The sequence below is a fragment of the Equus caballus genome, chromosome 22 (genome assembly GCF_041296265.1).
Source record: "Equus caballus isolate H_3958 breed thoroughbred chromosome 22, TB-T2T, whole genome shotgun sequence".
In the NCBI taxonomy this organism is placed as follows: Eukaryota; Metazoa; Chordata; class Mammalia; order Perissodactyla; family Equidae; genus Equus; species Equus caballus.
The window spans coordinates 7,559,454-7,587,268 of NC_091705.1; the positions used below are offsets into that span (position 1 = coordinate 7,559,454).

General features: G+C 41.4%; 2 protein-coding genes and 1 non-coding gene across 8 annotated transcripts in view; 2 read left to right on the forward strand and 1 right to left on the reverse strand.

Annotated features, from left to right (window-relative positions):
- On the reverse strand, positions 1-16,758 carry MGME1 (mitochondrial genome maintenance exonuclease 1). Of its 3 annotated transcripts, none has more exons than XM_001491106.6 (5): positions 16,278-16,758; positions 13,869-14,446; positions 10,208-10,427; positions 1,580-1,712; positions 1-1,183 (listed from the first exon to the last, which is right to left on the reverse strand). In XM_001491106.6, the coding sequence occupies exons 2-5, from the start codon at positions 14,380-14,382 to the stop codon at positions 1,022-1,024; spliced, it is 1,029 nt and encodes a 342-aa protein (XP_001491156.1). In that variant the 5' UTR covers positions 14,383-14,446; positions 16,278-16,758; the 3' UTR covers positions 1-1,021. The 3 variants fall into 3 exon arrangements, with proteins under 3 accessions (XP_001491156.1, XP_023481843.1, XP_005604520.1); XM_023626075.2 differs by having other exon boundaries at positions 15,469-16,356; XM_005604463.4 differs by having other exon boundaries at positions 16,116-16,307.
- The window catches only part of SNX5 (sorting nexin 5), a 24,940-nt gene continuing 13,503 nt past the window's right edge, over positions 16,379-27,815 (forward strand). The window contains exons 1-3 of one of the 4 annotated variants that reach the window (XM_023626074.2): positions 16,379-16,530; positions 16,769-16,851; positions 26,976-27,080. In XM_023626074.2, the coding sequence (XP_023481842.1) occupies positions 16,801-16,851; positions 26,976-27,080 (156 nt within the window). In that variant the 5' untranslated portion in view covers positions 16,379-16,530; positions 16,769-16,800. Of the gene's footprint in view, positions 16,531-16,768; positions 16,852-17,117; positions 17,724-26,975; positions 27,081-27,815 lie in introns of those variants that run through there. The other 3 variants (XM_070247092.1, XM_070247091.1, XM_070247090.1) reach the window with 3 other exon arrangements.
- Positions 21,978-22,214, forward strand: LOC111770083 (small nucleolar RNA SNORD17). The gene has a single exon (XR_002803027.1). It is a non-coding gene; the product is annotated as a small nucleolar RNA SNORD17 (small nucleolar RNA).

The following is a 27,815-nucleotide window of genomic DNA, read 5'->3' on the forward strand; positions in this document are numbered from 1 at the left end:
TTATTACTTTACTCACATCTTATATTTTATTTCTTATAATGGCTAATGAAAGAAAAAAGTAATCGCAGCACCCAACTTTTTTAAGACAGCAACTGTAACTAAAATGCTAACCTACTCCATAAAACAGGGACTCCCCCCACAAGGCCATGGTAGGTATTTAAGTTTTCCAAACCCAGTAACAACTAATAATTTTTATTACTTATCAAACGTACAAAAAATTATTAGATTTTGTTGTCTTCCATAGTTGAAAAAGTCTACAAATGATACATTTTCTCTAGGTACATGATTCATTGACTCAAGCCAGAATATGGCTACTAAGATACGTACAATTACGATTCTCAGATTGGAGTCTGGCTACTTCTGGGGGTTATTTGGTGGTGTGCCATGGGATACTGCCAATGACATGGTAAATAGGCTCCATCTTTCCAGACAGCAATGTTTACTTGAGTCTAAGGAATCACACACTTATTTTTCAAAAATGTTAAATGAAATTTTTTTCCCCAAATGAAGTATATAGAAAGCCCCAATATATAAAACAAGTTTTATGAAACTGCACTGGCAGTAATAGTTGGCTGATGGGAGTTCTCCCTCCACATACACCCTGGGGGTGCATGGCCCCTTCCCTCCTGGCATACCCTGGGGAAATGCTTGGCACACCAAGCCTCACTGCCCTCCAATCTCAATCAGACACTGGGCGTCCTGCCCAGGACCCAGAAAAGTCTACAGGGAAGTCCAAGAGCCACCAACACTGTGCTAATCCTGCTTGCTCTTTCTTCAGGTAAATAACAGTCAGAGGTAACACAGTTGGTCTTTTATGTGCTGAAGTCCAGCTCTTTAAATCTAAACTTTTTTGGCTTTTCAGTCCTTTTGGATGCAAGAAATTTCAACAAATTAATACTTCTGCTTATGTTAATGTAGCGCTCAGATCCTGTAGCATCTCCATTTTTAGATCACAGTAAACAGTGATATACCTTCCCAAACTGTAGGAAAGGGCTGAATGTTCTCAAACAGCATCCTGACCCTAATCTGGTTTCTGACTATTCTGCTTCTTTTCCTTCTTTGTATATTCTTCTAGTCGAAGAAGCCACTTTGCCCAGTACTGGGAACAGAGCTCAGCATCCATGAAATGTGGGTGGGCAGGGGATCCATCTTTGTAGGCCACTACAATTAAGCCACACTGAACCTAGGAAGAAACACAGGGCAATTACAGTATTTCTACAGTAAGACCAGAGTTTAGATTCATTTTCTTCTTACTCCAGGGCAAACTCAGAACAAAACAATCTATAGTAAAATCTCCTAACTCAGTTTATACGATAGGTTGATGAAAGATGGCACTAGGGCACATAAGAACACAAAGACGACAATTAAGACATTGAAGAATGGACTGTGATCACTAAGGAACTATTAACAACAACAGGAAGCCCAGGAAGAGGAGGGGGGAAGGACTTTTTAAAGTGGTAGAAGGACAAGGAACAGATTAAGCAGTAGGATACAAACAGAGCAGAAGTTATAAGGAGTTAAGTAGCTATAAAAAATCATTCAGCAAAGCTTTAAGTAAGTAGAGGCTCAGTGTCCTGACCTGAAAGCTATAGTTGGCATCATGGTTTATGGCACCAACGTATGCCACAACTTGCAGTGGGTTGTCAAATGTATTTCGGATAAAAGGTTTTGGTTTCTCTGATGTCTTCCAATCAATCACACACAGCTTGCCCCTAAAGAGAAACCAAAGGAAGTCTTTGTACATAATAATTCAAACTGAGGTTAACCCTCTTCTTACGTGGTTTACTACCTGTCACCCAATGACTGTTGCTTCTATTCTCCACTTTCCAAAAACACAGCTCCCCTGAGCTTTACTCCTTAGGACTAGAAAGGTGTGATGTTCTCTTTCCTGTGAGCCCTTTAGTCAGGTCAGTAATGAGCCTGTCAGGGGTGTGACAGAAAATGTTTCCTGAAGTGCACTGATGAGAGCTCCAGGTGCAGGCACACATGGGAGTGCTGGGAAACAACTTTTCCGAAGTTCAAGTTTCTAAACTTTGTCGAAGTTCCTTTGGCCCTCCACAGCCTCCTTTCCTTTAACAGCTGACAGGGGAACAGAAACTACATTTCTCATTATCTTAGTTGATTTTGCTTCAAATGTCTATCAGAATGAACCACAACAGACGAGTAGCAAAGTTCCTATCATGAAGGACTATACATCATGGAGCCTCAGAAATTCTCTTGCTCAGAAACCAAAGCTGGGGTTCACATCCATCAGCATTTAATAGTCATCACCTATATGCAGAAATACAAATAAGGAGACCTGGTGCATGCCCTAAAAGTTTACACACAGGGTAGGGAGTCTTACTATTAGGGATATTGGGAAAATAAAACTCCTGCCACTTTTTTAAGTCAAATTACCAGTGCATTCCTTCCCACTCCCCCCATCCTGGTGGGATTTTATACTTCCCAACTGCAGATATCAAAAGGATCATAGGGCGAGTGGACTAATAACTAGTGACTCTCAAAGGGCTCTATCTATTCAATCTGCCTTTCATGACTTCAATTTCAAAATTAGCAGTTTAGAGGGAGATTTTGTACAAAGTATGTAAGTTACCTACCTGTCACCATAACTTTAGAGTTACAACTTATGCAAGTGAATATCAGTCTAGAGTAGCACTGTCTAAAAGAAATAAAATGCGAGCTACACGTAATTTTAAATTTCTAGTAGCCACATCAAAAAAGAAAATGAAAAAGAAACAGGTGAAGTTTTAATATTTTATTTAGCCCAACACATCCAAAATATTATCACTTCAACATATAATCAATATAAAAAAGTATTTAAAGGGATATTTTATGTTCTTTTTTTGTACTAAGTCCTTGAAATCTACTTTGTATATTTACAGCATACCTCAGTTTGGACTGGCCACACTCAAGTGCTTAATGGCTGTATGTGACTAGTCGCTACTCTACTGGACAGTGCAGATCTAGAGGTAATTTTTTTATAATTGTTTTGTAATATCACAAAGTTTGACAATCTATGCAAATGAAGAGAGGGCTTGAGTAACCCCAGGGACTAGCATTCCCAGTTCTCTTCCTTGAATAAATCAAAATAAACATTTCTAAAATAAAGAGTTCTGCCATGGACCACTGTTTCTAGCAACACACTAGTAACTTGTAGAACTTAATAATGTGAAAAAAAATCTTAATAGTATAAACCCAAATTAAAACTGCAAAAGGACTGGGGCTGGCCCCGTGGCCGAGTGGTTAAGTTCGCGCGCTCCGCTGCAGGCGGCCCAGTGTTTCGTTGGTTCGAATCCTGGGCGCGGACATGGCACTGCTCATCAGACCACGCTGAGGCAGCGTCCCACATGCCACAACTAGAAGGACCCACAACGAAGAATATACAACTATGTACCGGGGGGCTTTGGGGAGAAAAAGGAAAAAAATAAAATCTTTAAAAAAAAAAAAAAAAACTGCAAAAGGACTGTTCACAATTAGCTCTTAAACAAATGAGAAGATGCTCAACCTAATTTACATGAAATGCAGACTGGAATTACAACATACAATGTTATTAAAATTATTAAATTGTGTTATTAAAGGTGTGCAAAAATAAGCACACTCATATCTGTGATAATTTAAAATGTACATACTCTTTGACCCCACAATTTCCCTTTTAGGTATGTAGCAGAGAGCAATGGTTTGATATCCTAGGTTCAAGTGACAAGCGCCTGGAAATTTAAGAAGTATTCATGTCTAGACCTACTTCAGATCAATTGAATTTATCCAAACTGCGTGTCACCCACCAAAACAAACAAATGAACCTGGGCACCTGCCTAGAGAAACTCTCACAATAGTGTACAAAGAGACATGTTCATTGCTACAGTTCGTAACTGTGAAAAACTAGAAATCTGTCTATTACAGAAATCTAGAGTCTATTTAGGGCTTGGATGGTAAATTGTGGTTAATTTTGTTCAATATTAGCTCTTAGCATGGTAGCAGCTACGCACATATTCCTGGAGCAGCTTACACACAGCTTATGGCAGTCAGAATGGACAAAAAGCATCCAGTCCTCCAAATATCAGGGATCTGTGCTCTATCACTGTTTCTGACCACAGAGGTGTAGGCAAAGAGGAGGATGGCCATTTTTGTTGCCTCTCCCCCTACTGTTGCAAGCCCTTCTTCCTCTGGCTGAAGTGACTTCCAGGGGATTTAAAAGGCTGGCACCATTTCACCCCCTGCCCCTACTTCATTTTTCTCTTTTGGAAGTCAAACTCTAAAGACTATCACATCCAAAAGCAACTGCACATTTGGAGAGAATGAGAAAATGACTGTGCATGTCCAGGGAAAGGCACTGGCTCAGAAAAGAGCTGAGAAGATCTTAAGTTTACACCTTAGGGTTGACTTTTAGCACAGAGATAGCCTACAATAAAAATCCCAAAACAATATACAAAACCCAGCAAACCTCGGGGGTACAGAGAGACGAGGATTTCCAGTGTTACCACAATATCAGATTCAAATGTCCAGTTTTCAACAAAAAATCACAAGGCATACAAAGAAAGAGGAAAGCATGGCCCATTCAAAGGAAAAAAGTAAATCAACAGAAACTGTCCCTGGAAACGTGATAGCATATGTCCTAGACAAAGGCTTTTTTAGTTTTAAAGATGCTCAACAATCTCAATAAAGGTAAATACATGGGCAATTATAAAAGCTAGTATTATTGTAACAATGGCTTGTAACTCCACTTTTTTGTTCCTATGTGATTTAAAAGAGTAATACTTTTAAAAAGTTAGTCTAAAAGCTAGTATTAATGTAACTTTGGTTTGTATTTCCATTTGTTTTCTACGTAATTTAAGAAACTAATGCATCTAAAAAATCATTAGTTTATGTTTTGGGGCACATAATATATAAACACATAATTTTGTGACATCAACAACTGAAAGGGATGGGGACGGAGCTATCGAAGGAGCAGAGTTCGTGAATGTTATTGAAGTTAAGCTGGTATAAATTCAAATTAGAGTGTTACAACTAGCATGTTAAATGTAATTCTTGTGGTCATCACAAGAAAAATAGCTATATAATATACAAAAAAAATGAGGAAGGAATTGAAACATTTCACTACAAAAAAATGAACAAAACACAGTAAAATGCAGGAAATGAGAGAGAAAAAATCTATAAGGCATACAGAAAACAAAGAGAAAAATGACAGAAGTCCCTTCTTATATCAGTAATTACTTTAAATGTAAATGGGTTAAACTTGCCAAGCCAAAGCCAGAGACTGGCAGAATGCATAAAAATACATGATCCAACCATAAGCTCTCCACAAGAGACTCACTGTATATCCAAAGATGCAAATAGATTGAAGGTGAAAGGATATAAATAGATATTCCACGCAAAGAGTAACCGAAAGAGAGTAGGGGTGGCTCTAATAGCAGACAAATTAGACTTTAAATCAAAAAAGGTGACAAGAGACAAAGAAAGACATCCTATATTAATAAAAGTTTCAACACAGCAAGAAGATAGAACAATCATGAACATTTATGCACCAAATAACAGGTCGCAAGATATATGAAGCAAAAATTGACAAAATTGATGGGGGAAATATAGTTCTACAATAATAGTTGGAGACTTTAATACACCATTCTCAATAATGGATAGAACAAGCAGACAGAAGACTTCAAGCAACACCATAAACTAACTCGATCTACTAGACGCACACAGGACACTCCCAACAACAGGATGCAGACCTTCTCAAGCGCACACAGGACACTTTCCAGGACAAACCACACGTTAGGCCACAAATTAAAAAGACGGATATCATACAAAGTATCTTCTCTGCACAATGGGATGAAATTAGAAATCAATAGCAGAAGTAAAACTGGAAAATAACAAAACTGTGGAAATCAAACACATTCTTAAACAACCAAAAAAGACATCACAAGGGAAATTAGAAAATACTTAGAGACAAATGAAAAGAAACACACAATGTACCAAAACTTATGGGACACAGTGAAAGCAGTGTTAAGGAGGAAATTTATAGCTATAAACGCTTACACTAAAAAACAAGAAAGAATCAAATCAATAACATAACCTTATAACTTAAGGAACTAGAAAATGAAGACGCAAAGCCAAAGCTTGCAGAAGGAAGAAAATAAAAAAAAATTAGAGCAGAGACAAAATAAATAGAAAACAGAAAAGTCAATGAAATCAAAAGTTGGTTCTCTGAAAAGATCAACAAAATTACAAACCTTTAGCTGGACTGACTTAGAAAAAAGAGGGAAGATTCAAATTATAAAAATCAGAAACGAATTTGGAACAAACTACTGATTCTACTGAAGAAAAAACAAAAGGTATGGGGTTGGGGGGTACCCAGCCCCATGGTCAAGTGGTTAAGTTTGTGTGCTCCACTTGGGCAGCCCGGGGTTTTGCCGGTTTGGATCCTAGGCATGGACCTAGCACTGCTCATCAGACCATGCTGGGGCAGTGTCCCACATGCCACAACTAGAAGGACCCACAACTAAAAATATACAACTATGTACCAGGGGGCTTTGGGGAGAAGAAAGAAAAAATAAAATCTTTAAAAAAAAGAGGGTAAGAGAATATCATGAAAAATTGTATGCCAAAAAGGTGGATAACGTAGATGAAATGGACAAATTCCTAGAAACACAAAACCTACCAGGACTAAACCAGGAATAAATAGAATATCTGACTACATCTATAATTAGCAAGGAAATTGAATCAGTAATCAAAAATCTCTCAAATGAAAGCCCTGGACCTGATGGCTTTACTGGTGAATTCTATCAAACATTCAAAGAAGAACTATTATCAACTCCTCTAAAACTTTTCAAAAAAGGGCATAAAATAAGGAACTCTTCCTAACTCATTCTATAAATCCAGCATTACCTTGATACCAAAGTCAGACAAAGACACTACAAGAAAATAAAACCACAGAGCAACATCCCTTATGAACACTGATGCAAAAATCCTCAACAAAATATTAGCAAGCCAAATTCAGCAGCATATTAAAAGGATTATACACTATGACCAAGTGGGATTTATTCCTGGAATGCAAGGATGGTTCAACACACAAAAATCAATCAATGTAATATACTATATTAATAGAATGAAGAAAACTACATAATTATCTCAATTGATGCAGAGAAAGCATTCAACAAAATTAAATACCCTTTAATGATAAAAACACTCAACAAACTAGGAAGAGAAAGAAACTACCTCAACAAAATAAAAGCCATATATGAAAAACCCACAGCGAACATCAGTCTCAATAGTGAAAGAGTGGAAGGTTTTCTTCTAAGATCAGCAACAAGGCAAGGCTGTCTGCTTTCAAAGCCACTTCTATTCAACAAGAGTACCAGATGTTCTAGCCAGAGCAACTGGGCAAGAGAAAGAAATAAAACACATGCAAATTGGAAAGGAAGAAGTAAAATTATCTCTGTTCACGCATGATATGATTTTACATGTTGAAAACCCGAAGGAATAAAAAAAAAAACTGGTAGAACTAATAAATGAATCCAGAAAAGTAGCAAGATATAAAGTCAACACATGAAAATCAACTTCATTTCTATACATGAATATCAAGCAACCTGAAAAGGAAATTACAAAAACAGTTTCATTTATAATTCCATCAAAATAATAAAATACTTGAGAATTAACTTAAGCAAGGAAGTGAAAGACACCTACAATGAAAACTACAAATCACTGTTGAAAGAAATTAAAGACATAAATAAATGGAAATGGAAACACATTCCATGTACATAAATTGGAAGATTTAACTGTTACAATGTTCATACTACCCAAAGCAATCTATAAATTTAATGCAATCTCTATGACAATCCCAGTGACATTTTCTGCAAAAACAGAAAAACCCATCCTAAAATCCATATGGAATCTCAAGGAACTCCAAATAGCCAAAACAATCTTAAAAAAGAACAAAGCTGGAGGATTCACACTTGCTGATTTCAAAACTTACTACAAAGCTACAGTAATTAAAATAGTGATAGTAGTATAAAGACAGACATATAGACCAATGAAACAAAATAGAGAGCCCTGAAGTAAACCCTCGTGTTGAAGCAGAGTGCGCCAACTTGACCACTGGCCATAGGGCCAGCCCCACGAAAAGGCAGTCTTTCCAACAAATGGCCAATAAGCACATGAAATGATGCTCAACACCACTAATCATTAGGGAAATGCAAATCAAAACTACAATGAGATATCACTTCACACCCATTAGGATGGCTACTATCAAAGCAACAGAAAATAACAAGTGTTAAAAAGGAGTGGCAGAGTGGTTAAGTTTGCGTGCTCTGCTTCAAGGCCCAGGGTTTCGCTGGTTCGGATCCTGGGCATGGCATGGCACCACTCATCAAGCCATGCTGAGGCGGCGTCCTGCACACCACAACTACAAGGATCCACAACTAAAAATACACAACTATGTACCAAGGGACTTTGGGGAGAAAAAGGAAAAATAAAATCTTAAAAAAAAAAAAAAAAAGATGTGGAAAAATTGGAACCCTTATACACCATTGGTGGGAATATAAAATGGTATAGCTCCTGTGGAATATAGTATGGCAGTTCCTAAACAACTTAAAAATAGAATTACCATATGAACCAGCCATTCCACTTTTGACTATACATCCAAAAAAACTGAAAGCAAGAGCCTGAAGAGGTATTTGTATACCCAGGTTTATAATAGCATTATTCATGACTAAAACATGAAAACAATCCAAGTGGCCATTGACAGATGAATAGATAAGCAAAATTCAGTACATACATACGATGGAATATTAATGAGCCTGAAAAAAATTCTGACATATGCTACAACATAGATGAAGCTTGAGGACATTATGCTGAATGAAATAGGACAGTGACAAAAAGACAAATACTGTATCATTCCACTTATATGAAGTACTTAAGAGTAGTCAAATTCATAGAAACAGAAAGTAGAATGAAAGGTTGCCAGGTGCTGGAAGTAGGGGGGAATAGAAGGGGTTCCTAGTTCATGGGTACAGAGTTTCAGTTTTATAAGATGAAAAGTGTCCTGAAGATAGATAGTGATGCTTAGACTACATTATGAATGTATTTAATACCACTGAACTGTATACTTAAAAATGGTGAATTTTATGGTAAATTTTATGTCATGTGTATTTCACCACATTAAAAATATTTTTTTTTTTAAAGAGTAGGGGTGGGAGATTTACTTCTAGTAGCTTAAATTAACCAAGTCTATATATTACCCATTAAAAACTCTTTTTAAATTTCTAAAACCTTAGTTTCAAAAATGTGCAATGTTCATATTCTCAATGTTAATGCTCTTAACCTAAAGAGCAAAAATACCAAATAAACAGCAGTACTGTGGACATATTTTATAATCCCTATGAAAAGTGTTTGGTGTCAGTAACTTCTTGTAGGCCTTAGGTATAACTGATTGTATGTCTCCCTTGGATAATCTAAAGTGGAGCCAAAAATAGAAATTTCTAGGCACACATGGCTCTTCTTGGATATGAGGTACCTATGGCAGAAAACTGTTAGGTAGCCTAAACACAGTTTCCAGACTAATAAATATTCTGTCAATTTTTTAAAAATTTAAATTTTAACTAGAGTTCCAAGGGTTAAACTCACAGACTTTCCCCCCAATTCTGTTGTATTGCTCACATTCTCTTTTTGGAATAGGGGTATCTACAGGTTATATCCACCCTTGGAATTTGGAGTAAGTGGGAAAAACAGTAACACAGCAGCAATTAGAAAACTGTAGGAAGCTTTGGTAAGCTTAAAGTTCCTATCCATGTCAAACACTGCCTGGAAGCCAGGAAAAGAATGGATTTTCAGGGCTAACATATCAAGATGCTATTTTTAGGGCAACAGGAAAGAAAGTGCAGGAATTAAATTGGGTCTTCTGGCTGGTACCTTGCTTTGAGAAGAAACATGTTGGAAAACAGGCTATCCTAGAGATATTGAAAAATTCTACCTTTTCTCCACCAAACACTGTGATTTTGGAACACAGATTTACATGGATTACGTGACTCTTCACCCTGTATCTGTCCTTACCTCCAGCCCCGTTCCCAATTCTGTTACTTATCACATAGGTTTCGACCTTTCAGAGGCTGCACCTTGAAGCAGGAGTTAAGAGGAAAAGTAGTGTTTGACAGGCACCATCTGTCCCACCCTGCATTCACTCACTTCTACACTTTGATGGAAACAATCTAATACTTACTGATACTCAGCCACACAGTCCAGCAGACCTACATACTTCAAGGTCTCATGATGAACAGCGCTTTCAACAGCTCGCACTCCACTGACATCTTTCAGAATATGCTGGACACTTTCGATGTAGCCAGACTCAAGGAGATTCTCATCACTCTCTTTTAAGTTTCCCTGGGGTGAAAGTATGCTTTCCAAGGCTTTATGGAATCGTTTTCCTTGTAAAAATATGTCTGAAAGGAAAATCAGGGGAAAAGGAAAACCAAACAAAACCAAAGCTAGCACTAAAAAACAAATACTCTAAAAAACTCTGAACAGTAAAACTAAAAATTACATAAAAGTTACCTTTAAGTATCAACCCCTAACACACCACATTTCAAACTCTTGTGAAACCTAGGAATGCACTTTGAAAACCAAAGGGACTAGAATAGTTTAGAAAATAAAAGGGATTAAAATAAAGTATTTCTGGTAGAATTAGGCCAAAACTAGAACTGAAGATCCGGGTGCGATAGAATCCCACCTAGTTTATGGTACGGTGAATTTAAGTATCCATTTTAGTAAGTTAACTGGTTCTAAGAAAGAAATTTAGGGAATTGCACTTTTGTTTATACTTCTTTTTACAACCAAAACTTAACGATGAACATAGGTGGGGGAATCCTTTTACTAAGAGGCCTAGTGACTGGCAAGAAATGAAAATCGAGGCACCTACAAATTAAAAACAAGAAAGTAGATCTTGTGGGACTTGAGCACAGGGAACTTGTGATATTCTTCCCCTGCACTATTTTTTAGGGCTAAAACAGCCTAAGACAGTTGCTCTGTTCTGAATTTATCTGCTCATACACTTTTTGAGGGCTAGACAGTGCTGCTAATTTGCCCAAAAGCAAAAAGTTGGGCAGGCAGCCTGGCACACAGTCTATGTTCATTCCACTCTACCACACAGCAGAGTGAGGGAGGCAAACTCAGGGACCATTATTTAGATACACAGAGAAAAAGAGTAGGGGGGTCAGCCCCGTGGCCGAGTGGTTAAGTTCATGTGCTCCACTTCGGCGGCTGAGGGTGTCGCAGGTTCGGATCCTGGGAGCGGACATGGCACTGCCCCTTAGGCCAGGCTGAGGCGGCGTCCCACATACCACAACTAGAATATACAACTATGTACTGGGGGGATTTGGGGAGAAAAAGAAGAAGAAAAAAAAGACTGGCAACAGTTGTTAGCTCAGGTGCCAACCTTTAAAAAAAACAAAAAGGAAAAGAAACAGAGTAGGAAATCTATTTGTTTGGAGACAGACCTACAGAAAACGAGGAAAAGAATCTCATCGAATGAGGCAGTATCAAACCATATTACTACCAAGCAAACAGACAACTCATCTCCCACTGCAGACTTAACTCCTGGGTGGATTCTTCATGTATAAGAGGCAATGACATGGGGATCTAGATTACAGGATCCTTTAGATTGTAAGGCTCAGAACATTAAAAATGATTCAATTTGTCAAAATAAATTTAAAAAGATTCAAGATTTGCAGATACCATCAAGTCAGAGTATTCACTCAATAAATTAAAGGAATGAAAGGTAAAATGTTTTCAAGTCCCAGTATATAACATCCATTAAAAAAAAATAACGAATGTCCAATATTCTGACTGACAGAACTGATAGGATGGATAATATTTTAGGATTTAAAAATCAGTGTAGCAAAAAACTGCAAAAATAAACCCCAGCCCTTTCCACTATGATCAACACTTTCTTATCCTCAGCAATATCCAAGAGGTAAACTGATGCTTGGGAAGCTGACCGAGTGTTTGAGAACGCCAGCACTGGGCACATCTCTATGCCCTGGACTTTGGCAAGACCAGGCAGAAAAAAAATCTATCAGTCTAGTATTTTTAAAACTGCCACTCCTGACTCATTAATCAATTTTGTAGGTTATGAAACGCTCTTTGTCTTTCTTTCTTCTCCTTCCTTTTTTTGGGCCACAACACTAATCTGTAGGTGAGTGCCCCCTTATGGAAAAAAAAACCAAACCATGATTCTGCCTGTTTCTTAAGGTTGATCCTGAGTTAACTGCGAAACACATCAGAGTAGTAATCTAGATCAACAGTTGACTCTGGAAAACAACCATAGTTTTCTCTCTGCCTGGGATAGTGGGGCTAATTCATATTCCAAACAGAAACTCCTCTCCTTTATCAAAGGGGCCACCATTTCTTTATTTTGGGTGAAGAGCTACAGACCTAGGTTCCCACATGTGCCAACAGGTTTCTGCCTTTACATTTCTTAGAGTCCCACAAGCTGTGACATTCCTGGTTTAAGGAAAATCAAAAGAATTTCTCATGGGGAAATAATGTCCATTCTAAAATCTAGTTGTACAGAGAAAAAACTTAAGCTGTCATTAAAAGATTTTTTTTCATGTTGCTTGTTTAGAAAACAGAATAGTTTGGTCGTTGTCACTAATTAACTATCTTAAGAAGGCAGTTAGACCCCTGCATATACTCCTTGCCCCAAACAGCTGAGGAATGTTATAAGGGGCTAGGGCCTTGACCATTTTTGCCATATCCAGATGCCCTGCCACCTATACAGTTTTTTTCTTTAAAACACATGTGACCAGGTTTAATGTGTTATGCACACACATACAGTTTTTCTAAAAATACTTCAAAATAAGTACATTACTCTTAAAATTAAAAATAAAAGTGCTTGTGTACCACTAGGGGTACAGACACTGCTCTCTGGGAGGCACAGGTTAAGGGATGATCACAGCAAAACAACTTTAACAAAAGACAACTATATAATCCTGATAGGGACGAGCTAATTCACCAACGCCAATGTTTTTCTTTCATCTTGTTTTTGAACGAATCTGTTTTTTTTTTAAATTTTATTTTTTTTCCCTTTTTCTCCCCAAAACCCCCCAGTACATAGTTGTATATTCTTCGTTGTGGATCCTTCTAGTTGTGGCATGTGGGACGTTGCCTCAATGTGGTTTGATGAGCAGTGCCATGTCCTCGCCCAGGATTCGAACACAACGAAACACTGGGCCGCCTGCAGCGGAGCGCACGAACTTAACCACTTGGCCACGGGGCCTGCCCCTGAATGAATCTGTTTTAAGGAAGTTATTCTCACTTGTCTAAGAAGTTAGTAAGTTAGGAGTTGAAGGCTAAAGTTTATTTATTCCCAGTTCCTAATCAAGAGCATTTGATTATCTCAATTTACCAAGATCTAGATACAGATCATGTGTTCTGGTTTCTTGTTTACAAGTCAGTCTATGCTGATCAGTAGAGCAAGGCAGTATTTACTAGATTCTGAACAGAATGCTTAGCAAACAACTAGAATTCTATCATCTGGCTATTGACTCTTTTCCATAATCAAAGAAAACATGCAATTCTAATACTTAAGTTTGTAGTTACAAAATAAATGAATCTTATACATCATTTAGTCAGAGAACTTGATCTCTGTGCTTCAGTTTCATCTGTGAAAGGGGGATGATAGCATCCATGCTTCATGAGGTTGTCATGAGGATTAAGTGACTTAATACACATAAAGTGCTGTTTAATGCTAATTATTGTCATTCGAAAGTAGTTCCTCACTAGTTAAAAGTTAAAAAAAAAACCAAAACTCATTCTTTTGACACTGGTGTTCTATACTCTAGAAAACATAGTAAATCATATGGAACCAGGATTGAGGTAATTACTTGAAGTATATTCTGCAAAGCCATCCTCTCCCAGTTCCAGAATCATCCGCTGTTTCCACCTCTCCAAATAGAACAGCTGTTCCGATGTCATGGTCTGCTGAAGGATGCGGGTCACACTGGGAATCACAGTCCTTTGCAGAGGGATTTTCAAAGGGATTGCAGGATCACTTGCGGCGTGTGGGCTCAGCCCCCTCTCCGGACTGAAGAGAGGAAACCAGTTCTGCGGCGCTCCCGCTTCCCCACCGCGCTCTGGGGGCTTCCCCTTACTCACAGGCCCGTAGAGGAGAGCGTCTTCCTCGAACAAGGATTCCGGAGTCTGCGCGCGAGCTCTGGACGACAAGACGGACTGCACTAAATCAGAGTACTTCCCTTGGTCCACGTTTCCGTAAGGATTCACTGTTTTCTTCCGGCCCCACGAGCACGAGGAAGCGGAGAAGGCCGCGCTCGGGGCTGGCTCTGCAGGAGACCCGGGCGAGCGGCTCAGCCGCCTGCAGAGGCTCTGAAAGGCCTTCATCTCCAGATGCTTTTCACTTCCCTCTAGCCCACTTCAGCGCCGAGGGTCTTTTTAATTCGTGTCCCTAGAAAGAGAAAAGTGGTGTTAGATCCCAAACGTGTTGCACCCGCGAATCGTAGAGGTGAAGGCCGCACACGAAGACCGTATGCAGTAAGCTTTCCCAACATGTCCGGGCAAAGCGCTTTCAAAGACAGCCTCTGGGCAATACCAGAAGGACCGCGCTTATTGTTTTTTAAGATCGGCTCTGAGCTAACATCTACCGCCAAACTCTTTCTTTTCTTCTCCCCAAGGCGCCCCCCCCCCCGTCCCCCCGCCCCCACAGTTGTATATTCTAGCTGTGGGTCCTTCTGATGAGGATTATTTTAGGCTGGTTACTTTTAAAAAAATGCAGATGAGGAGGCTCTGAGGAGTGGAATTTGCTTGCCCTCTGATGAGACATTTGCATTTGTGAAGGAAGTCTCCCTCTGTGGGGGGGTGTCGCACTCTCTGCACCAGGAGGGAAGGGGGATGACCTTATCTCTGGAAACGCTTCCTGGGGAAGGCAAGGACTTAAGTTGTTTACTGTCTGGTAACCTCAAGTAAGTGACCCCCCCCAACATTCTCCTTTGTCTTTAGCTGAAGATAATATTTAAGGTGGCGTCTTCTGCCATTTACTTAATCCGGTTTGATTCTTATCTAAAAGTTATAAGACCACCCAATAACAAGACCCCACCTGCACTGATACCATTTTAATGACTTTTTTACATATTCTTTCCTTTGTCTTGTAAAGAGATAACTCACACACCTACACCTTAAATTTAGCCCTACTCTCAACCCGTGTTTGCAGGGGCAGCAGCAGCTCCTCCTGCCAGTGGGTCCTGTCCCCATGCAGCAGCAGCAGCTCTGACTGCCCATGGGTCCTATCCGCAAGCAGCAGCAGCAGCAGCTCTGACTGCCCATGGGTCCTGTCCCCATGCAGCAGCAGCAGCAGCTCTGACTGCCCATGGGTCCTGTCCCCATGCAGCAGCAGCAGCTCTGACTGCCCATGGCTCCTGTCCCCGTGCTATTCCACACTATTCTCTAAATAAAAGAGCACTACTGCCAGACCTTGAAAGTCCAAGAAATCTTTCTTTCGACTCTTCAGCTCACCGACCCGCATCATTTCTAGTTGTAGTATGTGGGACGCCACCTCAGCCGGGCCTGACGAGCGGCGCCATGTCCGATCCCGGGATCCCAACCGGGAAACCCGGGGCCCCGCAGCCAAGCGCGCGAACCCAACCACGCGGGCCCTGGACTGGCGCTTAACTGACGAAGAGCAGACAACTTGGGGCAGGCGCCGCAACACTCAACGTGCAGGACAGGACGCATCGGGAGGGAGACAGGGAACAAACGGAAAGCGCGCGCACAGCGGCCATTACGGGCAGTCACCCGTTACCCGCCGACCCCTGAACGCCGGGTTCCGTGCAGGGCATCCCGTGCGGAGACCTCTCCTGCAACCCACACGCTCTCCGGTGGGTACTACTGCGACCCCATGTAACAGCCGGCGGACCCGAGCTTCGGAAGGGACGTCAGGCCCGAGCCAGTAAGCGGCGGTCGGCAGGGCCCACCGCCGTGATCCCCAGAAGGCAGCCTCGCGGGCCGCCATGCGTGTGGAACCAAGGTGAGGACAGGACGGCTGTGGCCCCTCAGGTGGGAGTCAGGATTAAGGAAGCGACGGTTTAAAGAGAAGCCCGGCCAACGGCAGGGGTAGGTACCTCAGAAGCCACCACGCTTCGCTTAACTTCCAGAACGACAACACCCTCCCTGGACCTTACTTTCCTTAGTCCCGCGCTTTGGGCTCGAGTTAGGCCCCGCCCCAGAACGGCGGTCCCAGCACGCACTGCGGCGCTCACGCCCCACCCCTAGCTTCCGATCACCTTCATAGACTGGCGATCCTTGGGGAGTCCCTCCCCTCGGGCGGAAGCGCGGGAACTTTCAAATCGCGCCCTTTCGCTCTCGCGAGATCTTATTACGTCACAGCTCGCCGCCATCTTGGATTCTGGCTGAGCAATAAATTCCCCCACGCTACCGCGTAGTCTTTCTTGAAACGCTCCTCGTTGGCAGTGTCCGTAGCTCCGCGTCGCCGTGGTGCCCCTGCGGTCGGCGGTTTCCGCGTGGCCCGGAGCGAGGGTAGGCCCCGCGTAGCTTCTTTGCCCGGCTCCAAGATGACGGCCGCGGGGACGGGGGAGGCCGCTCTGGGGGAGCACGTGGCGTGCCGCTCGCCTTTCCCGGGGCTGCTGGGATGGTGGCGGAGTCCCGAGGCCTCCCACCGCCGTCGGGCAGGGAGGCTAGCGGAGGCGGGGCCGCAGCCGCCCCTGAGAGGCGCCCTGACGGCGGCCGCGGCCCAGCCTCTTCTTTCCTCGCGCAGCCAGACGGCCCCCGCTCGAGGCCCGCGTCGCCATGGCCGCGGTTCCCGAGTTGCTGCAGCAGCAGGAGGAGGACCGCAGCAAGGTGAGGCCCTCCCCGCCCTCAGGCACCAGGACAGGCGGTCCCGCAGCCCCCATTCCTTCCGCGACCCTGGGGGTTCTGGGGCTGCTCGTGCACCCGCCGGACCCCGAGCGCAGAGAGCTGCCCCCGGTCTCCCCGAGGAGAGCCGCGGACGCGGGGCCCAGCACCGAGCGGCCGCGTGGCGAGCCTCCGGCGCTCGTCTCAGGAGACCTGAGACTGTTCTTGGAAAAAGTTACCAAAACTTCGCTTGGTTTCGTGCAGACTGGACGGTGAACGGGAAGTTCACGTAAATGCAACAAACGGCCGAGTTTGGTTTTGTTGCCTCCAAACTGTCCCTTCCCCCCTTTGAGAAAAAACTTTTTGGCCCAAATACTGGGGAAGTTCCATCAAGTCAGCATCTGAAGCACGATCCTTACAACCTTATTAACGCTAAATGCGTCACTGCTCGAGTTCTGCAGCTTTTAGTAGGTGCTCAAATATTCGTTGGACTTGGTTTTTACTTTTAAAAGTTGCATATTTATGTAAATTATCCTCGTGTTGATTAAACCTTGAGATCTAGAAGGTAACTCATGCAGTAAATTCAGGTCACCGTAGCCAATTAAAGATTTAGAGACAAGTCTACGCTCTTTTATTGGTCCTTTACGTGTAAATTGCTTTCACAGTTTACGCGTAGAGGTGGTGTGAGCCACAACGTTGTGTGCGGAATCTTCAACAGGAAAGTTTTTCTGACGGGAAATGGAAAAGAAATGTAATGTAAAAATACAAGGCGCGCCCAAATTTAAGTAACCTGGAAGTCATCTTAAAAAGTTAAATCTGTTTAAAAGTCAAAGGCGCCTTTCATCCACAGTACCTTTCAGGAGACTGTTTTTCATCCAGTAAGTAGTGAAGTTCACACCCAGCCGCTGGATTGTTGCAACAAGGGTGTTATTGCTGTCTTAGTTACCAGAAAGCCATGTTGTGCGTGAAGGTGTGGTCTTAGTTGGGGTATTCTTTGAAAGTTGAAAGAAGTAAATTGTTCTTTTTTTTTTTTTTTTTTTTAACTAAAACAAAGTGGAAACTCAAGACTACTATTCTTTCTAGAACATTCTCCGGGTAGTTTTCTCTAGAAGTTTAAATGAATAGGAATTTTGATAGCAGTTAAAAATTTGTTTTTCTTGGTACCTTCTTTGCTTGATCCAGAATCTGTTTTAGACAGCTATTTAGAAGGACTTAACTGCTTTAACCGACCTTCCTATTTGTTAGTACGGTACATCGTTGCTGCTTTTTAAAGTAATTTGCGTAACACTCGGATCCTTCAGCAAAACCTGAGTAGGATTGTGAAGGCTATTTCCTGCCTCCTGGCTTTAGTGGCTACAGGAAAGGATTATATATAATTATTTTCCTTCTGATTTTTTAATTACAAAAATAAGGAAATAATAAAAATTAAGTATTACCTTAATGCACGGTTGCATTTTGCTTGCTGGTCTCTGATACTACTGTGCTGTGGATCAGCTCTAGGTGGTTTTTACTTTTCACCAAAAGGAAGTTTGAGACGAGTGAAATCACAGGAGGCCAGATCTTGGGCAAACTATTCTTTCTGTAGTACAGCTTTGTTAGTCAACTGAAATATTTTACATTTTTACCAAAATGTCTTAAGTTTAAACTTTGATTATTTGCTTTGGAATTTCCATGAGGATAGGCGTTCCTGGGGCTTTGACTCACTAATAAAGTAGGGGACGTACTTGATTCTTGAGGATTTTGAATCCTTGTACAGTACTTGTTTTGGGCTAGTTGAGCAAAACTGGAAGGAGCATTAGCCTGTATCTGGCAGCCTGACACTGCATTTAGTTGCATCCTTTAGTTGAGGGTGTTGGGATTTGTCCCTTTTCCCAAAAAGCAGTTTAGGGGAAGAGTTGTGCGATTAACTTGGTTTTTAACTAGTCTTCTACTGATAGGAAAGATTGTATTTTGATCTTTAAATTTAGAAAAGTATGGTTTTACCAAAGCTGGCTCCTGAAAAGGTTAACTGAAGTATTAGCAACATTAGGCCTCATCTTCATGATAAAGTAGTACTGTTTAGCGCCCTCTGCCCCCAATGGATGAAAGTTGTCCGGTGTCTAGAGTTTTCAGTAGGTTGAGGGAAATAATTGGAGATTGTGCAGAACCTTGTTCCCATAAAAATTAAGAGTTACTCTGGTCTTCAGTCATTTTGCGCCTTCTAGGTCTCAGGCCTTCTGTTTTACCAAAAAGTCATTTAAATAGCTGGGCATTGTGGATAGGTTCCCACTCACAGATTCAGTGTGCATCTTAATGTGGTGATGTGTCTCGTTCCCGTTAGTCTGGCAAACCTATGGCAAATTGAACGTGGCTCGTGATTGCCTCCCAAGACTTTTTATGATTTTTAATTGCTAATGGACTGGAATAAGTTGAGCAGCTAGGAAAAGCTTTGCGTAGGCTAGATGATAGCCCTTACAGCCTGGTGCTATTACACTTTGGCCTTAAGTTTGACTAGGTGGTTACACAGGCTTTGGGTGGATGGTTTCTCTTCGCAGAGCCAGTCATTAGTGCTCTGGTTTGCAGCTAGCTTTTTGTTAACTCATGTGGAAGTTGTCTCTAAGGATACTGTACTCTTCACTAGCTTGGATAGAAGTGTCCTACAGTTTGTTAGTATAGAAGCAATCCTGAACTTTGCCCACTACTGCAGCAAGTCCAAATTCACTAATTTTTATGGACTATAAAGTTTTCTGTTACACTTAATTGCTTGGGTTCATTTTTCTTTTTTGAACTCAGGAGGCATGACTTATCAGAGCTGCCCAAGCCTTAGTTCTGGATCAGTAACTTGCACACAGTGTCTTGAGATCCCCATTTGTGAATACTACTTAAGCAGGGCACGATCTGCTCACTTTTTTTTTTTTTTTTTTTTTTTGACTGTAGGAAGAAATGGCCAAGGGAGGCTATTATAGAATTTTCTAGATTCTGAGATCTAAATTCTCGTTTGGTGTGAGATCTAGTAAGTGACTAACATCTAGTGTAGTCTTTAGTTTAACCAGGATTACTCAGCCTGCACACTGTTGGCGTTTTGGGCTTGGTAATTTTTTGTTGTGGGGAATTGTCGTGTGCAGTGTCTAGTGTTTAGCAAGATCCCTGGTCTCTACTGGGTGGCAGTAGGTCCTTTCCCTTCAGTAGTGACAGTCAAAAATACATGCAGACGTTCTCAAGTGTCCCTTGGTTGAGAATCACTGGTTTAAACTCTTCTAAAAAGGTGTGATGTTATGGGTGACACAGAACGTATGACAGGCTAATCTTGTGTGCCAGTTTGTCTCAAGTTTTTTCAGGTCTGCGATTGATAAATTCTAAGAAAATAGCGTGCTGTATAGAACATAAGCATAATTGACTGTCTTTGGTCAATTATTGGGAATTAGCTTCCCCCCTAATACTGAGGAACCCTATCAAAAAGTGGTTGTCCTCAGCGGGTTCTCGGCAGTTGAGGGTTACAGTGAGACAGCCAGGCGGTTCCTATGTTAGAGTTCATGCCCACTTTGGACAAGGGAAACCTGAAGCCCTGATGCCACAGCACCCGCAAAGCATTGTGGCCCAGAGTTGAAGCTCACTGAGAAATGTGCTGCAGGGTAAAATTTGGCTTAAAATCCTCCTTTTGGAACAATTTGCTTTCTGTGTTGTCAGGGCCTCATTGCTTGAGAAAGTTAGGCAAGATACCTCCCATAGGTTAGTACCCTGAATGCTCCAGATAACCAGTGGGAAAGGCACATGCAATGAAGTTAGGTAGTATTTAGGGAAACAACGTAACTTTTACTGAACCCACTTATTTTGAGGAAAGTATTCCAGAGCTTTGCAAGTTCTGTCTTTTTGAAACAGTGAAGGAAGATGGCTATAGGATGTTGTGTCTCACATGAATGTGGCAAACTTATTTTTTAAAGTATAAATTGAGAAGTTTCTCTGCGTGATCTAGCTTCCAAAAAGCTGCTACTTCACCGCCAACACTTACTTTCTGGTTGGCCATTGACTTACTCTTAAGAAGACATCCCTCCTAAAAGAGGGACATGGAATTTGTCAACTGTTTCATGACGGTAAATACCCAGGGAGGAGTGTGTAAGTTTCAGTTTGAGAGGTAGAGGAAGGACTGAACTGAACTCGGTGGAGAAATTGGGTCCTTGGCTTGACACTCCCCCTTTTGTTTCTTTTTGCAAATTTGATGTAACTTTTTCAGGCGCTGCTATGTGGTCTGGAGAGAAAAGTATAATTTTCTCTGAAATAGCTGCTTATGGTAATCTGTGGTATGCATCTTCTGTCTGAAGAGTTTACAGTTTACGTGTTTAGGCAGACCCTTAAGCCTTCATTCCCATCAGTGTAAATGGTGAGGAGTACAAATGCAGCTATCACCAGCTTTACAGCTTTCTCTCGGTCTTTCATGAAGAGCAGTACAAAGCTGGAACATTGTCCTAGTGGCTGTCAGATATCCGAGTGATAAAATGAGGTAGTGGAATATTTACATCTGAATGATCTGGGAAATGTATAGTACCTCCCACTCAAAGTGGAAGAAATCCCACCACGAAGCAGGCATCCTTTTCTCTTTCATGCCAATTGTGTCTCAAACACATGACACAGGCTTAAGCTCAGACAGCTCTATCCATCCTGCTGAGTCATCTTTGTTGGTAGTGAAGGTAAATTGTTTTTTATTCTCAAACCTGTTTCTATTTCATCTTGGGTAGATCATAAAGGTCAGGCAGTGAATGTTCTTAAATAACCCTCATCAACAATGAGTAATGTGTGACGTGTCAAATTTGTAGCAGAGTACTGTGAACTTAATACCCCAGGGAACTTTTGGGAGGGATGCTTGGTGGAAGTGGGCAGTAAGTGAAGGACTTCAGCCTTGAATGTAAGAAATTAGTTTTTCATTTGTTGTAGCTGCTTCCTCTAACAGTGACGTGTTGACTCCAGTAGAATTTCTGTGCTAGGAGATCTTACATCCGAATAATTCAACTCTTGCTTTGTTAATTCATTTGAAGATAATCCAAGTATCTAGTAACTAGATGGATTTTTTGCATTGAATGTTATTTAAACCAGGAATTTAGTTTAAACTTCTTTCTGGTTCCGTGTTGGGATTTGACTAGTAATGGGCTTGCAGCCTTGTGAAATGATGATTCAGTTTATCCATTCGCTGAGTGCGCTGCACTGATCTTCTTCCAAGCCTCGGTTCCTGTTCTAGGAACTCGGGGTTACGTAGCCTCCAAACACCCGGCAGTCTGTGGTGTTCTACTGTGGACAGCTTGTGTGTTGGTGGACTACTGGTAAGAATGGTTGGTGTCAGCAGGGATGGGTCCCTTGGGGTCTCATCTCACCAAGATGAGTGGTGGAAATCTGATCACTTGCTGCAGCTCTTTATCTAATTTTTCAAGCTTATGACTAACTTCCATAGCTGTTACCAATGTTAGTAGACTGAGATTTTCTAGAAGTCTTTGGTTCTGTTGTCCTTGTGGACTAAGATATTTATTGGCAGGTATAAATTATAGGAAGGGGAGAACCGCGTCGGGGGAGTGGGGCAGGAGATGAGAACAAATACCTGTGAAATCAGAGCTCCTATATTGCTTATAGTCGATTCAGTTGTTTTGTACGCACCAGTGCCACTATGAAAAGCTGGGATAGAATATAGATAAACAGGTTTTAGTTACCTTCAGGATGGAAGAAAACTAACATTTCAAGTACAATAAAGGGATTTGGAGAAAGGATATGGTTTTAAAGTTTCTTGTAGAGCACTTTCCTGTTGAGTTGAAACAGTAACAAAGTAATACATGTTGTTTCATAAGTATGTATCCAGTGAGTCTTGTTTTTGGAAATTAATGCATACATAGAGTGTGTAGTGTAACATTTTTGGATTTATTTCCTCATTAGTGAGTATTGGACTAGGCAAGGTATGCATACCTTTCTAGCTGAGATATACCCTGTTTCTTGCTTCCTGTGACCAAAAGAAGGCAGGCTTCTTGCCTCTGTTTTGGCTCCATGCTGCCAATTTACCATTCATGGATGACTTGTCATGTTGGCCCTCTTCCTGGTGTAGGGGTCTTAGTTCTTTGGGCCGTGGGGTAAAGGATAACAAAACGAAATCCTTAGAGAGGCGAGAGAAACAATTTGAAGGGAAGACACACTAATGCAGCTTGTGTGGCTAAGTGCATTTCTGCTTTGGGAAGGGACACTAGGAAGTAATTTAAATGTATACAAGTAGTCTTTATTTTTTTTCCCTGTTTATAGTAGTTTCCTTGCAGCCGAGTTAAGTTGACAATGTGGGGACTGGCATATTTGACTAGTTAATATTGTGTACAAAACTGGTTCGATTTAAATTGCTATTCAGCTAGCTCCCATTCTGGCAGATCAGTGTGAGTGTGGAGATGATTTCTTCCCATTGTGTCTTGTCACATTGGCCGTATGGCACTAGTGTAAACTCAGGTCTGTAGTCACCGTAACAACATTTTTTACCTTCTGTATATGTCTTCTCTGTTCCCACCTTGGGTTTGCATTTCAGAATCTAGCCTTCTGTGTTGTCCAGTCACATAGATGCCCTTTGCCATCTGTGAGCCATGAAACCCCTTGAAGAGGGAGTTTTGCAGATTGTGTTCAGTCTTGTAGCAAAGTGAGTCATAGTGAGATTCGGACCAAAAGTGGTCCTTAGCAGGGAGAGTGCCTGTGGAGTTGTGTGGCAGCCAGTGTCAGCTGCCCCAACTGGGAGGCTGATGAGCAGGTGAGGAAATGCACAGAAATTTTTCTATCAGTTTTTTTCCTTTTTAGACTCTCTTACCAAGCTTTCGGATTTCTTAAAAACACTTAAAAATTTGCTTTCCAAATGAAGCAATGCTTGTTTACCCATTTGTTTTCTTCTGTCCTTACTATAAGGATTAATCTGGAGGAGGGAAGTACGTTGGGGACTGAAACTCTGTCTAAAACTTTGGGTATGTGATGCAGTGGCTTCAGTAGGAATCTATGAAAAGTCAGTTTTAAAACTTAACATTCCATCCTTTGAGAGTAGGTATGTTTTAAATTTGGTTCTCAGAAGTGACCTAAGAGAACTGGGAAATGGAAAAATCAGCATACATACATAAGGTTGGGCTTGGTTCTGAATCCCCACTGATTTAAACAGCTATTCTAGCAAGGCATTTTGACATCTATAGCCCAAGTCAGACTCACCCTTGTCCAGCAGGACAAGGTAGTACTCTAGGTGCTTATTTAGGATAGGGGATAAAGGTGGCTATGAGAGAAGTATATGGTAGGGTGCCACCCACTCCTTCCCTTCCATCCTGGTGATTTATTTAGCAAGTACTAAATATATGAATATAAATATAAATACTAAGTAGCATGGGGCTCTGGGATGTTGGTTTTATTGACTAAGCAGGAGGAATGCTGAGCTTTTAATCACACTTGGTGCTTCCGGAGTGAGGATACAGCACTGACTTTGAAGCTTTAAACATTTCACAACTTTTTACTCCTTGATGATTTATCTGCTTCATTGTCTGGAGGTTTGTATGCTACAATGTGAGGAAGTTAGTTAACTTGTGAATGGGGACCACTGAGTTGGTCATGGCCTGAATGCTCAGAATTTTGCCAAGATCTTTTCAGACAATTCCTTAAGGCCCAAATGCAGACTTTTCCATGTTGTCTATATTTTGTGTTGTGTTGTTTTGGTTTTGGGTGGTTAGGGCTATCGTGTCATGTGATTGGATTTTTGTTTGAGTTGACTCTTCCTCTGGTGATAGGTCCAGGCAAAAAAGCTTACTGCTGGAGAAGCTTGAGTGCTTGATTATCCTGTTGTAGGGCAGTCTTTCAAAACCTCCATCAGTTGTCATTATTTTTTGTCCTCATTGCACTCTTATACCGAAAAACTATTTCTGTGCTGACAAGGAAGGAAGATAGTTGTATAGTAAATAGTCTGGACTGTTACCTCAATAACAGTTGGGAGTATGGGGAAAGAAGTGAAACCAGAAGATAATTGTTCAGTGGAACGAAAAGCAGCTGGTAAAGACCTTTGTAGCTTTGACTGGTGCTTTAACGAATGCCATTTACTAGATTACGTTCCCCTTGGATCCTCCAACCCTGATTCCAAAGGTGGTCCTTGTGGAGCTCTCAGGCTCACTGATTTTGCTTGGCTTGTAGTGAACCAAAATGGATTTGTCAGCATGTTCAGAAACTGAGAGATGGCTAGAAACCAGGACTTGTGACTTCTTTAGGAAACGGAGTCTCAGGAAACATGGTGGTGTTGCTGAGCTCAGGGAAATGCACCTTAGATTTGTCCCTTGGGCTGCCGTATCTTTCCACCTGTGTCTGTTGCCCCTTTTATACCTGCCCTGCTTTATTCTTGTACTGACTCTGACAGCTGTCAACATAAGATAGGTGGGGTGGTGAATATTCTCTACGATCAGATTTTAGTGTATATTTTGAGGTCTTTTTGAACTGTATTTGCCCAGTGGTAAATTATCAGAAGGAAGGAAGCTTTTATCAGAAATAAGTCAGAGCTAGAGTCACAGTTGTGATAAAATGAAGTATCCTTGACCTTGAAGCTTTATCTTTGTTTGCAGAGATCTCATAAATGGACATGTGGAAATTAAGCCAAATAAGCAAATAGTTCATAGGAGTCATCAAGTATTCATTTGAAAGAAGTATTTAGGTTGAGATGGGAGGGACTGTTATATTGTGATCTTGACCAACATCTGATGTTAAAATCATGTTCTGGTAACAGAACTTGAAGCTTATCTCCTAGAGGAAAGCCATTGTTGTAGGGTTAACTCTGGTTTTTGCAATTAAAAACTTTTTTGTGTGTGAGGAAGTTTGGCCCTGAGCTAACATCTGTGCCAGTCTTCCTCTGTCTCACGTGGGATGCCGCCACAGCATGGCTTGACGAGCGGTGCTGGGTCTGCGCCTGGGATCGGAACCTGCGAACCTCTGGCTGCCGAAGTGGAAGGCACGAACTTCACCACCACACCATCAGGCCAGCCTCTGTTTAATCCTTTTATATACGTGATTCAACTAGTTTTTCTAGTTTCACAAGTTTAAGTTCATCAGTCCTTCGTCTTGAACTTTTTATTTTGAAGAAAAGAATCCAAAGGGATTTAGAGGGAAATACCTCAGTATTGCCTCGTCTCTCATCCTTTTAATTCCAGCCTTCACTGGGCATTTGCCCTGTGTTCAGTAGTCTACAGTGTTGTGACAGCTTTGCTTTAGTACTAGCTTACAGTTTAAGAGGAGAGGCCAGGAGGACGTGAGATGCTTAGCCCATGAAGTTTCTTATGCCTCATCTGTGGCAGGTCCTCAGATTGACCGTCAGCTTTGTCTGCTTTAAGAATTAGGGAATTTATCATACTTTAAATTTAGTGGGAAAACCATTTTAATCACTTGTTCATAACGTTCCAGTTCTCCCCAAAATTCTTTTTTAAACTGTCAAAAATGGAGTTGGGTGTTATTTTCTTCTGAATTTCCAACTCACAAAATCAGTTACTTTTGCTTCCAGGACAGTGTTCACACTTGTCACTTACGTGTAATCACGGTGGGATTCTGCTAATTAAGACCTTCGTTAGTTTTTACAATTCACCTCTTGTGTCTAGATTTTTCATCTCTTTGAAAACAGTCCCTGAATATAAATAGGTCCACTCTTGAGTTGGATTTTTCTTAACTTTCCACCCAGGATCCCATACCACATGACTGTTCTCTGTGCCTTCTCTGCGTTTTCCTGGTCTCTAAACTTCTTTCGGATAGATCTACACTCTGATCAATGTCTCTTGAAGGTTCTTTGTTTGGGCATTTATGTAGGAAGTTCAAGATTTCATTCTATCTAGTTCAGGCCTTAGTCCAGTTTAAGTATTTGATTAAATGTATTTTTCATGTAGACAGAAAATGTAACAGACCTGATAATGGAATCATATAGTTACTTCATTCTGATTACAGGAATACTTGGGATCCATCTGTGCATTTAAGAGCAGGTTTCCCCACACTTTCAAATAAACTTAGAATATGTCTCAACTGGCTTGGTTCTAAATGATCTTGTAGACACTGCTTTTTAATTACTAGCTCCTACTTTTGGAAGAATACTTTTTTTTAGGAATAAAATGAATTTGAGACTAATAGCCCCCCCAAAAATTGTATTTCAGCTGAGATCTGTATCTGTGGACCTGAATATTGATCCCTCGCTTCAGATTGATATACCTGATGCACTCAGTGAGAGAGATAAGGTCAAATTTACAGTGCACACCAAGGTAAGTGACAGAATGACTTCAGTCATAAAAACAATGCTGGGTTACAGCTTTGTTATTCACAGTGGATGTGAAAGGAGACACCCTGAACCGAAATGGTTGCTATTTGTTTGCAGTGTAGCACTGCTGCCAAATGAGAACTTCCCTTATCTTTCTTGTAGTGAGCGTCAGATGAGTGCTCTTGCTTCAGCATTTTCCACTATGGTGGAGCCCTAGGGCTGTGGGCATTGCTGATGTAATTAAGTGTGGCTTGAACTCTACTCCATGAGGAAGCAAACCATGCAAAGTGATGTGTGTGGAGCCACCTGTCAGCACAGCTCGAATCTTCCACCTTTGTTTTTAATTTGCATGCCTAGGAAGTGCTTGCTTTTCCCATGTTTACTAAGTTTCTGGCCTTCACCCCAGCTAATTTTTTTGCTGAGGAATATTAGCCCTGAGCTAATATCTGTGCCAGTCTTCCTCCATTTTATATGTGGGTTGCCACCACAGCATGGCTGATGAGTGGTGTAGGTCTGCACCCAGGATCTGAACCTGCAAATCCTGGCTGCCAAAGTGGAAGGTGCCGAGCTTGACTGCTATGCCATGGGGCTGGCTCCATCCCCCTATTTCTTGTGATGCAAAAGACTTTTTTCCTCCAAATTTTTAATTTGACAAAAGCAATATGCCAATCTGAAAAACATGGAAAGTTTTAATTTCTCAGAGTCGGTCCTTCCAGGAACGTTTTCAGCCTCCTTTATC

Excerpts from the sequence above, each read along its gene's own strand:
- MGME1 (XM_001491106.6), bottom strand. The coding sequence starts at position 14,382 with ATGAAGGCCTTTCAGAGCCTCTGCAGGCGGCTGAGCCGCTCGCCCGGG. Across the intron at positions 1,713-10,207 it reads GACTGTGTGGCTGAGTATCA|GGGCAAGCTGTGTGTGATTG; the intron begins GTAAGTATTAGA and ends GTTTCTCTTTAG. Across the intron at positions 1,184-1,579 it reads ATGCCAACTATAGCTTTCAG|GTTCAGTGTGGCTTAATTGT; the intron begins GTCAGGACACTG and ends GTTTCTTCCTAG.